The sequence below is a fragment of the Balaenoptera borealis genome, assembly GCF_965194805.1.
Source record: "Balaenoptera borealis genome assembly, chromosome: 15".
Taxonomy (NCBI): Eukaryota; Metazoa; Chordata; class Mammalia; order Artiodactyla; family Balaenopteridae; genus Balaenoptera; species Balaenoptera borealis.
The window spans coordinates 72,631,040-72,643,256 of NC_138871.1; the positions used below are offsets into that span (position 1 = coordinate 72,631,040).

Below are 12,217 nucleotides of genomic sequence, written 5' to 3' on the forward strand. Positions count from 1 at the left end.
CAAATAAGATAATGAATGTGAAGTCTCTTGTAAAACTTCATTACAGTGTTATTATTAGGTCCCAATTTTCTTTCTCCTCTCTGGAAGAAAAGGAAAAAAAAGTCATTTAGAACATATTTTACGCCAAGCCCTCTGTTAGGTGGTGTTGCCTAGAATCTCTCTTTTAATCTTAGTGGAACAGCCTTCAGGGTTACGGTGAGGATGAGGAAGCCAAGTCTCAGAGAGGTTAAGTGACTTGCTCCAGGTCACACAGCCTGCTGGTGGTATGGAAGGTCTCTGTGACGGCGTGGCCCAACCTCTTTGCCATGCGTTCACCCGCTAGTAGGCCCCTCCAAGTGTCTGCAGGGAGCATGGCTCCACAGGTGGGGACCCCACGGGCACTTTGGAGCTGCCACCGCAGCCTCCGGCCAGTCTTCCTTAGGTTGGGGAGGCTGGTTGCCTTCAGAGGTGCCTTCTCCCCGCTCCTTCCTGCCCTGCAGCTCCTTGGAGAGTTTTTTTCGAAAACATCTAAGTTAGCTGTAATGAACAGGGGCCTTCCCCCAGCAGCAGAGAATCACAAGGTCTCCGAGGGCAGCTGACATGGACACTGACACCCCAGAGCTGCTGTCTCTCCCTCGGTCTCTTCTCCCCTGTTCGGGAATGTTCTGGAATCTGCGGGCCGGAATGAGTTTATAGGGAGAGGTCAGCCTAGGCATTTGAGCCACCAGCCTGCCTCTGATGGGGTGACTTCCATTTTAAAGCCCCACTAAGAGCAGTCCCTGTCCCCGTGGGCTGTTAGAAAACGTGCGGGACATTGTGACTCATCAGATTCCAAGAGGAAGGATCTTGTAAAGGAATTTTCTCACGGTTGCATTTCTGAGCTGGGGGTGTATTATAAACACATTATCTAGCTGCCACGGGTTAGGCGAAGCTTTAGGCTGAATGTTTACCCACTTGGGAGATGCATTCATTTTATTCATTATTTTTAAAATCTTGTGTTTAAAAGAAAAAAAGAACAATTTGTTTGAAATAAGACTGCTGCCCAGTCTAAAGGAGGCCACTGGGACACGAAGAGGTAACCTCGATGGCACCCCAGAGCAGGGCTTCTCAGCCTTGGAGATGTGGGGGGCACCGCCCGCCTAGTGTGGACGGCCATGTCGAGGTGCTGCCTTCGCTGGCCCCGGACCACTCGGAAGAGCCAGGAGTGAGGGTCTGTGCATCGGGGCTCCTGCTGACTTTCAGAACTGGAAAGTGGAGCTGGAGCTGTCCAAATACGTCGTTTGGATGACTATAGAGGGCAGAAGCCTTCGGGCTATGCTTGTTCACTGGCCGTGGTATCAGAGCCCCGTCATCATGTTTCCAAGACCCCATCTCTCTCTGGCGCATGTGTGAAGCCATCTAACCTCTTCCTGAATGAATGAGACCCCGCCACCCATCCCCACCCTTCTCTCACTGCTTTGTATGCTCTGCCTTGTACTCTGGATATTTCCTGGAGTGTCCCCCACCTGCTGTCCTGGGGGATGACCGAGCCCCGTTCCTCTCTGCTCTTAGGGTGGGGTGCAGCAGATGGGGTATTAATTAGAAGGCTGGGTCCCAGGGAGATGGTGGGGGCCAGAGGTGGGCTTTATGCTGGCTTCTTGTCTGCTGGCCAGAGGCTGAAGGGGTCAGGTGAGGGGTGAGTCTGTGATGTGGTTCCATTACCTGGTCCGTCCAGCCCAATAGCTCTGGGTTCCTGAGCACCAGGTGCTGGATGAGGCCTGGTCTGGGCTCTGGGGACACAGGGGTGAGGAGGACAGCAGTGCCTGCCTTAGCAGGTGGCCCGTGTGTTAGAGAGGGGCAGACGTGTGTGAGGAGGATGGGGAAGGGATGGAGAGGGAGGGAGGAAGGGAGATGGGAGGCTGAGCAGGAAGAGGGGCTGCCAGGTGGGCCGGCTGTGGCTGGAGTGTTGAGGGTTGGTGGGTATTTGTGCAGCAGTGGGTGGAGGGAAGGCAGTCCTGGAGGGAGAAGAGATGAGTTCTGACAAGGAAGCCCTTCGCCCCTCACCAGGGTGGGAGCACCAGAAAATTCATCCCAGGCCTGCAGAGGTCAAGGCTCAGCTGGGAGGAGCCCATTTGTCATAGTCACGTGAGAGACACATTTCGGATTCTCTCTAGGGTTCAACCTTTCCTGGTGGCCAAAGATTTTCCTGGGTCTGCAGCTCTTAAACTGTAGCGAGAGGCCATACTAACGGATGTGTTAGATGACAGCCGCCCCACTTACCCATCATCGTGGCCTGACCTGGACCTTCTCCGGCAGCGCTGGGCTCCCGTGCTCCATGGGGGCGTCCTGGTCACCGTCGATTCCTCGGTGCTGGCGCTGTTCGGGGCCCACTGCCGAAGGAGCACAACTCATTTTTTCCAAGCGTGTTGGGAGGAGCACATCCTTTTTGCTAAGTGAGACACACAGGCATAATTTAGGGATTTCTGAGCCTAGAGCTAATGACCACCCATGTGTAGGGAAGCTGTGGAAATCTGTAGATGTACTATTTTGTTTCAGATTAAAAATGCAAGCAGCTCACAATAAGTGCTTTAAGGCTGGTATTTTGGTGGAAATTTTAATTTTAGTTTTAAAAAATATCTAACAGCCTTTCTGGGGAAAGGTGGGGTTATAAATATGTAAATTAGCTGAGGGGGACTTGTAGGGTGGGGTTTTGCATCAGAGAATAATAAGAGATGAGTGCAGGAAGAAACCTTATCCTCTAGTTTTGAGCCCTTGTTTAATCTCAATTCCTTCTCCTGTAAAATTGGAATAATATCACCTGCCTTGTGAAGATTAAACGAGATGAGGTGGGTGAGGTGTGTGACCGTGTCTAGAACGTAAGGTTGTGATGTGAGAGGATGTTACAGGCGAAGAAACAGGCCAGGATCAGGGGCTCCCGGCCCTGGCTGCACGTGGGGACTGCTGTCCACACCCTCATCCGCCCCGCCGGTCACCTGTGCACCTCTGGGCCCCCATCACCCCAGGGGACCATGTTGCAGTGCAGCTCTTGCTCCCTCCCCAACCCTCCTCCCCAGAGCGAACCCCTGCTTCCTCGGCTGGAGGTCTCCTTGGCTTAGTGGATTTGTGCCCTGGAGTTGGAGGCTGAGCCTCTCGCCCCCCCCTCTGCCTGGCACCGGGGGGTTGCCGCACTCCTTCTGGGCCTCGTAGCCCTGGAGAGAGAGGTTGGGTGGACCAGAGCAGCAGCGCCCTGAGGGCCCTTTCTTCAGCTGAGGCAAGTTTAGAGAATTGGGGGAGCTCCAGGAGACCCAAGGCCTGGGACTGTCAGGAGAATTGTCTGGAAACAGATGTGCTCACTGGAAGGCGGGAGGGAGTTCCCTGGCATGGATGGCACCTGCAGGACCCACCTGACTCTGCAGCGCATGGTCCAGATGTGGCCGTTTCCCTCCGCATCCCTGCAGCCGAGAGTGCAGGTCAGGAAGGGGATGAGACCTCTGGGTCCGGGGATGCCCAGGGCCCGGGAGGCAGCGTGGCTCTCTGGCCAACTTGGAACTGACCTGCTCTCCTTCCCCTGGCCTCTCGGGACCAGGTCATCGCCAATCCCAACCTTGGCCCTCAGAAGTGAGGTCTGATGAGGACCAGTGTCAGGACCGGGGGATCTTCCAGATGAGTCAGTCCCTCCCTCACTCATAGGTGACGAAGTGAGCTCAGGGAGGTTATTTGACCTGGCGGCCACCCGGCTAGTGAGGGGCAGTGCCGGAGTCCAGCGCGCCTCTTAAATTCACTTTCTAGATCATCTGTACCTACAAGTGAGTGCAAAAGTACATTTTATTTTAAAATGTGCACTTCAGTGAAAGGAATGCTGTCCTGCCTAGACATTCCCCAGGCATGAACCCAACCTGAATCCTCTTTTTTTAAAAAATTAATTAATTAATTATTTTTGGCCGCGTTGGGTCTTCATTGCTGTGCGCAGGCTTTCTCTAGTTGCAGCAGGCGGGGGCTACTCTTCGTTGCGGTGCGCGGGCTTCTCATTGCGGTGGCTTCTCTTGTGGAGCACGGGCTCTAGGTGCGCGGGCTTCAGTAGTTGTGGCACGGAGCTCAGTAGTTGTGGCTCATGGGCTCTAGAGTGCAGGCTCAGTAGTTGTGGCGCATGGGCTTAGTTGCTCCGTGGCATGAGGGATCTTCCCGGACCAGGGCTCAAACCCTTGTCACCCGCATTGGCAGGTGGATTCTTAACCACTGTGCCACCAGGGGAGTCCCTGAATCCTCTTATTTTTTGTATTATAATCTTTGGTTTGAAACTTTTCCACTAGAGTTGCTCTCTGACAGCCTGTCTGCAGGTTTGGTTTTCTTAGGTGGACGCCCTATGGGTAATGACAGTAGCTCAGCACCGTACAAGCTCAGCACTGTACATTTTACAGAGCCCGCCTCGTGCATCCTCGTGAGGTGGTCAGGAAGACCCCTGGGTGAGGAGCTCTGTCCCCAGCTGTGTGACAGCCCAGGCTGGTTGTGGCCAGGGCAGAGACAGGCCTGTGGCCCCAGGTCATCCTGACTTGTCTGGAGCCCCTGGTTCAGTTGCTGACACTGGCAGGTGTGGGGTGCAAACGTGTGGCTCCTCCCTCGCCCTCCAGGACCCCAAGCCCTGTCAGCCTGGAGACCCTCGGCCCGGTGGCTGCTGTGTCTGGACCCCGCATGGGCTTCGGTCGAGTGCCACTGCTTGGTGAGGATGCACGGGGTGCAGCCTGACCTTGACCAGCTTCCTGCGCCATGAACTTGGAGTTGGGCAGGTTTCTAAGGCCACACGGACCCCACAGGAGGGTGGCTTCTGGGCTGGTGGAGGTTCCTGGACCTCAGGCTAGACTGGCTTTGAGACCCAATGATCTGTGTGATTTGCTTTGACTCACTGAACATAAATTATAAATTGGCAGCTTTTCTGATCATCAGATGTTTAGTAAGTGGCCTGACCATACTAATGACCAGTGGGCATACTCATACTGACCACTCAGATGGGAATGGGTTGTCATGGTCCAGAAGAAGGTGCAGGAGACGTCCTACAGGACTTTGAAACCCCCTGCTTGCCCCGCAGACGGTGTAGGCGATCAGGCTGCCCAGGCCCAAGAACACAGCTGGTTGTCAGTTGCTAGAACCAGCCATCTAGGAAGCTCGTGAAATCTTCACCCAGTGATTTGATGACCAGCACCAAGACACACCTCACCTACTAATTAATTCATTGCTCAGCAGACCTTTGTTGAGTGCCCCCTGGGCTTAGACTGGTCCCCAAGTACAGACTCTTCAGGAAGCTTCTGCTGGGGGTGGTAGGTCCTCCTGGTTAGTTTCGACCGGCAGCCCTGAAGAAACATAAAAGCAGTCAGAGGGATACAGCATAACCGAGAGTACCCAGGAAATTAATGTTAGAATGAACTTGCCTTATTGTCTGTTAAACTATCTTGTCTCAACATCTAAAATTGACTTCCCTGCATTTTTCACCTACCCCAGAATTTATTATGTTCCGCTGGGCCAATCTTTTCTTCCTCTAGGGTCAGAAACTTAAGAACTTCTGTCTCCCTTCCTGCCTCTCAACTTCCAACTTCTGCTCCAGAAACCACACCCTTGGGAGGAGGGGTCTGTCCGCCTCTGGCAGGACCTCAGGGAATCAAGGCAGGGAGCGTGGGGCAGCCTCAGGGGAGTGGGAGGCACCAGACCTGGGAACAGACCTTGTTGGAGAAGCTTCATGGCCAGTGGTCTTGGAGAAGTGGGAGGAATTAGAACCTGGTCCAGCCCCACATGGGGCCCCGTCAGGTCAAGGATTGGAGCCGGCAGCAGACAGCGCCAGGAAATCAGGTGTGGTTTGAATGTCAGGTCCATAGCCAAGGTTACCTCTGGCGGCCTGTGGGAGTGGGCTGGGGACCGAGGACACCTAGCCAGCCTGCAGGGTGCCAGGGGTGGGGGAGCAGGTTCTCGATGCCCAAAGAAGCCCTTGGTGCCAATGCACCGAGCTTACCGGACAGACGTCAGATCCCACCTGCCTCTTCCCCTTCCTGTAGCTTCAGTTCTTCATGAGACCTGGATGTTGGTACTGGCCACCCTCTCATCTGCTGGCAGGTGGGGTTGGCTCAGAGGATGCATGTGAATCCCAGAAGCCTGTAGCCTGCGGCACATGTGTTAGGTGGCATCGTGACAACTAAATCAGCCCAGAACCTCTTCTGGTCTCCTGTGACATTGCATATGATCTGCAGCTATTAGGATTATACACCCCTGGCCAGTAGATCTGGGTTCACTTTCCTCCCCAGCTAATCAGCACAGTACCTAAATGCGCCTATGAAGTAAGGGTGCAGTAAGTGGTGGTTGAACAAGTGAGTGAGTGAATGGATGAGTAGCAGAAGGACTGCTCAGGCGTCACAGGTGGGCAGGATTGGCCAGCTTCCCCACCATGAAAAGGTGGAAGGGAGAACAGCAGTCCCCTCACCCATCCATGGCGGTGGGGCACGGTCTACTTCAGGGCTCTGAATACCCCCTCGAGGTCAGAAGCTTTGCTGGGGACCTCCCTGGACAGTGGGCAACTTGCAGTTGGATTTGGGTCACCACCTGCCCACCTCCTCCATCCTTCTCCTGAAGACATGCCTTGACCGTTGTCCTTTCCTCTCTTCCTCCTCTGGATACAGATTCTGGCCAATGTCTTCCTCTACCTGTGCGCCATCGTCGTGGGCATCATGTCCTACTACATGGCGGATCGCAAGCACCGCAAGGCCTTCCTGGAGGCCCGCCAGTCGCTGGAGGTGAAGATGAACCTGGAGGAGCAGAGCCAGCAGCAGGTGAGGCTCTCTGGGGGTGGCCTTGGGGCAGTGCCGGCCTGGAGCCTGGGTTTGGGGCCTGTCGGAAGGGCGTGAACCCAGTTGCTGTGGGTACCCCAGGGCTCCGTGTGAATTCTTTTTCTCTGGAGGCATCACTCTGTGTTATTCCTCTCCCCGCTCCCTCTGCCACACCCCCCTGGGCAGATCGCTCACCTGCTTTGTTCTCAGGGCTCCTCTCCCTGCGGTGGGGTGGGAGTGGGAGACCCATCCCCTGGCCTCGGGGGCCCTTGTGTGTGAAGTCTATCAGCCCCTCACCCCTCCTCCCACAGGCTCAGGGCAATCTCCCCACTGCCTTCTCCCACTAAGTCATTTGTGAAGACCTAAAACTGAGCCCAACCCCTGGGGAGCCCACTGTTTACATTTTTCCATCAAGAGAAGTGCCTGCCTGCTGTCCCCTCTCTTTGTTTACTGGCTTGACTCCAGCCTGATCCACTGCAGAAACTCCCCGCTCTCGTGTGACTCAGTCTTCTAAATAGTTTTTGGTCTGGATTCATCTCACATGCTTTTTGAAGGATTTCAGAAATGACATCCACCAGTTTCCTGTTATCCATAGGTTGACTTGCCCTGAACAAACAAACCCAATAGGTTGAAAACATATGATTTCTCTGCTCTGGGAACCATGTCATTTTGTGTTCAGGTGGTGCTGTTTGCTCTGGGTTCAGTGGGTTCACTGAAATTGCTGTTTTCATAGACCCTGCCACCCAGGTGGGTGGGGCCTTAGTTTCGGGGGGCCCCACTGGTGGGCCTCATGTTCTCTAGACAGTGCTATTTGAAGGCACACACTGAGTCATTTAGCTGATGTGTCCTAGCTTTGTCTGCCCTGGGAGGTTCTTTCTCTCTCTGTTTACCAATGAGATGTAGAAGCTTCTGAGCTGGGCCTCGGACTCATCTCTTTCAGAAGACAGGCTTTAGAAGGGGAACCTTCCTACCTCCGTTGTGACAAAGGGCCCGTCTTATTCGTCCCCTTCTTTACCGGGGAGCTGCTGCGGCTTGAACATATTTAAAGAATCGTCAGTAAAGCTTTACTGGCTATATTGAATTCCTTCAAAGGCATTCTTTAATTTCTGCTTTTTATGCTGTCTTGGTTCTTGTTTGCATTTGATCTCTCATAATGTGGAGGCAGCCCTCTGGGTTCTCTACATTTTAAAAAAATGCATGTGTCACCACTGAGCTAGACTGGGGAGTTCTTTTTTATATGGTCTGTGCAGTTTTCAGTATACCCATCTGTGTTCATCTTGTCTGTCTCATAATGTATAATCCAGGACATCTTCAATTACGTTCAGTAGTGCTTGGTGGGGGCCTCCTGGTGTGGTGAGGAAGGCCCTGAGTCTCACCCTGGATCTGTTAGTCTCTGGGTGGATGATTTAGACAAGTTATCCACCCCATAGAGCCTCACTTCCCTCATCTGCAAAGTGGGGGTATTGATACTCCAAAGTAGAGATGTTGATACTCATCTTGCTGAGGGTCAGATGGGAAACACAGAAGTGCTTTGTAACCAGTAAAGCTGGAAACAGTGATGGTCAGGCTGAGGTACATAGGCCACAAGGCCCACTTTCTAATGCCCCTTTGGGCAGGATCAGTGCGGGGAGCCTGGGGTCTGGCTGAGAGAACCACGCCTGTGTGCTCCAGGCCTCCTGGACACCGTGGAGCGGCCAGGGGGCACTGGCAGCCTGCCCAGGCCATGCTGCCGCTCCTGTGCGTTACCTGCTCAGGCACTAGCCCAGGAGTGAGGGGTCCAGGGAGGCAGAAGGGAGGTGCAGGGGGAGGAGGGCACAGACCTCATCCCCAGGCCTTGCTGGGCTACAGCAGGTGGCTGTAAATGGCCATCAAGTGGACTCTAGCCTGAATGTGACCTTGGGCTAGTTCCTTCCCCTCTTTGGGCCTCAGTTTCCCTATATGTAAATAGTAGATGATAATAAATTTGGCGGTAACATGGGAGAATCTGTGTCAGTTCCTTTGAGAGTGAGAAAAGCATTATCACCATCAGGAGGGCTGGAATTCTGCCACCTGTGAGTTTCAATTCGCTGTATTTTCCTTAGGACTTTTGTGGCTATGGACATGAGAGCTGCTTGCCATTTTAACTTTCTCTCTGTGTCCTTGACAGGTTTGGGTATCATGGTTATGCCAGACTTATTAATTGGAGAAATGTTCCCTCTTTCTAATCCCTGGAAAAGTTTAAGGAAGATTTGGGTTATTCCTTTAATGTTTAGAAGAATTCACTAGTGGAGCCCTATTGGGTCTGGAGGTTTCTTTATGAGAAGGTTGTTTCATCTAAAGATATAACGTTGTACATTTCTTTTTGCATGAGTTTTGGAAAGTTTTTGTTTTTTCAAGAACTTGTCCATTTCATCTAAGTTTTCAAATTTTTGACATTATATTTTCTTTTTATGTGTCATTGTGTATGGGATTTGTATTCCTTTTTTGATTACTGATATTGGTAATTTGTGCCTTCTGTTTTTAAATTTTTTCTTAATTTGTCTTACTAAGGTTTATTAATGTTTTAGCCTTTTCAGTGAAACACCTTTTTGGTTCTTTGTGCATTTCTGTAATTCATTAATTTATGCTTCTAACTTTGTATTTCCTTTCTTTGGGATTAATTTAGTGTTCTTTTTTACCTTCTTGAAATGGAACTGATATAGCTAATTTCCAACATTTCTTTTCTAAAACATGTACTTATGCTATAGATTTCCCTCATTACAGTGCTTTAGCTTTATCCCGCAAGTTTTTTTTTTTTTTAATTTAATTTATTTATTTATTTATTTATGGCTGTGTTGGGTCTTCGTTTCTGTGCGAGGGCTTTCTCTAGTTGTGGCAAGTGTGGGCCACTCTTCATCGCGGTGCGCGGGCCTCTCACTGTCGCGGCCTCTCTTGTTGCGGAGCACAGGCTCCAGACGCGCAGGCTCAACAATTGTGGCTCACGGGGCCAGTTGCTCCGCGGCATGTGGGATCTTCCCAGACCAGGGCTCGAATCCGTGTCCCCTGCGTTGGCAGGCAGATTCTCAACCACTGCGCCACCAGGGAAGCCCTATCCCGCAAGTTTTGATATGTCATATTCCTGTTGTCATTTTAGTTCCATTTTCTAAATTCTAAAATTTATATTTTCTAAATCCATTGAGATGCCTTTGATCCATGAGCTATGTAGGAGTAAGTTAATTTCCAAATATCTGGGGAATGTTTAAAAGTTATCTTTTTAGTACTGATTTTTAGCTTCGTTTGACTGCGGTCAAAGACTATGCTCTGTATGATTTTAGCCCTTTGAAATTTGTTGAAACTTGATTGTTGACCTAGCATGTGATTGGTTTTGATGCACTTAAGAATAATGTATATTCTACAAAATGTATCAAAATGTCTTTCAAAAATGAAGTAAGGTCAATAAGTGTCAATTATGATTCATTTGCATCTACCCCAAAGTATTTTTTGCCTCTTTGGTCACAATGCAAAGACCTCACAACACTTAATTCCCCCTCCCCAATACTTTCTGGCCACTGTAATATATTGTATTTTATTATTTATTTGTTTCAGGTTTTTAAAAAATTGGGGTATAGATGATTTACAATATTTTGTTAGTTTCACATGTACAACATTGTGATTCGATTGTAATGTATTTTAATTCAACATATGTTTTAAGCCCCACAAAACAGTCTCACATTATAGTCTTCTACAGTTAATATTCATTACCTACGTTTGCCCATATTTTACCCTCTCAGTTACACTCCATTTCTTCTTCATTGCTGTGCTTCCATCTTCTTGAGTAATTCCTTTTAATATTGCTTTTCTTTTTTTTTTTTTTTTCTTTATTTATTGGAGGCGTTGGGTTTTTTCGTTGAGGTGCATGGGCTTCTCATTGCAGTGGCTTCTCTTGTTGCGGAGCATGGGCTCTAGGTGCGCGGGCTTCAGTAGTTGTGGCACAAAGGCTCAGTAGTTGTGGCTCACGGGCTCTAGAGTGCAGGCTCAGTAGTTATGGCGCATGGGCTTAGTTGCTCTGCGGTATGTGGGATCTTCCCAGACCAGGGCTCGAACCCGAGTTCCCTGCATTGGCAGGCGAATTCTTAACCACTGCGCCACCAAGGAAGTCCCTAATATTGCTTTTCAAGTCGGTCTGTTGGCACTAAATGCTCTCCATTTCTAATTGCTAGAAGTGTGTTTATTTTGATTTCAATTTTGAAAGTCATTTTTTATCAGATATAGAATTTAAGGTTTCTGGATTTTTACTTTCTGCCCTTTGAAGGTGTCTTTCTATTATCCTCGGGCTTCCAACTGTAGGACATAGTGTTGCTCCTTTTGTTATTTAGTTTTTGAAGTATAGTTGCTGTATAATATTATATAAGTTACAGATGTACAATATAATGATTCACAATTTTTAAAGATTATACTCCATTTATAGCTATTATAAAATATTGGCTATATTCCCCGTGTTGTACAATAATACTGTTGCTCCTTTTAAACTAATGCATATTATCTTCCTCTGTTTGCTTTTACTGTTTTCTTTTTGTCTTCGGTTTTAGTTTTGCCTAGGGGTTTTCTTTTGAAGTTACCCTGTTTTGTACTCAAAGAGCTTCTTGCATTGATGGCTTGATGAAAATTTTTAGCCAGTATCTTTTTGTAGCTTCTCCCTCATTCTGTCCTTTTCTTCTATGACTCTAAATATCTTTATTAGACATTTCTACCAAGTTCCATAAATTTCTGGATCTTCCATTCTTTCTTTCTGTGCTTCAGACTGAATATTTTTACTGACCTAACTTTCAGTTTACTAATCCTCTCTTCTGCTTTGTCAACTCAATGGTTGAGCTCATCTCTGGAATCCTTAACTTCAGTATTGTACTTTTTTCAGTTCTAGAATTTCCATTTTATTTTATTTTATTTAAAAAAAATTTCCATTTGATTTTAAAAAATAGATTTGAGTTCTCTGGTTAAGTTCTCCGTTTTGTCATCTATTTTTAGAACCATATTAAACATTTATTTTAAAGCCTTTGACAACCATGGTATCAGAATACTGATGGGTCTGCTTTTCTCTCTTGATTTTTGGTCCTGTCTTATGGCATCCTGGACTTTTAATTAACACTGGATATTGTGTATGGAAAATAATAGCAGCTCTGAATGATGTTGTGTCTCTCCAGACGGGATTACTTTTCTTGCAGCAGATGGTTATGGTAGGGTTAGCTCAGATTGATCCCATGTGGGGGTGAGAAGATTTAAAGCTGGGTTTAGCTTGAGAGCTGGTCTGTTTCTGTTCTGTGCCTACTCTTAGGAAATATCCCTTCAGGGGTCTTAACTGAAAGGGTGTCCTCCTCTTGAGGGATCCTGAATTCCTCAGCATTAAGAGACTGCCAAAACTATCCTTTGATTTTTAGCCTCCTGTCTGTCACTTTCTGCTTGGATTTTCGGTCTCTTGCCCCATACAGCTTAGGGAT

At 49.1% G+C, this 12,217-nt stretch overlaps 1 protein-coding gene across 5 annotated transcripts in view; it reads left to right on the forward strand.

The window, feature by feature from the left end:
- Positions 1-12,217, forward strand: part of ADCY3 (adenylate cyclase 3) — a 100,979-nt gene that overhangs the window by 45,490 nt on the left and 43,272 nt on the right. For all 5 annotated transcript variants that reach the window (XR_014234947.1, XM_082357426.1, XM_082357425.1 and 2 more), the window contains exon 3: positions 6,618-6,767. Coding sequence is in view for 4 of the 5 variants with exons in the window: in XM_082357426.1 (XP_082213552.1) it covers positions 6,618-6,767 (150 nt within the window). In the remaining variant the exon portion in view is untranslated. The remainder of the gene's footprint in view (positions 1-6,617; positions 6,768-12,217) is intronic.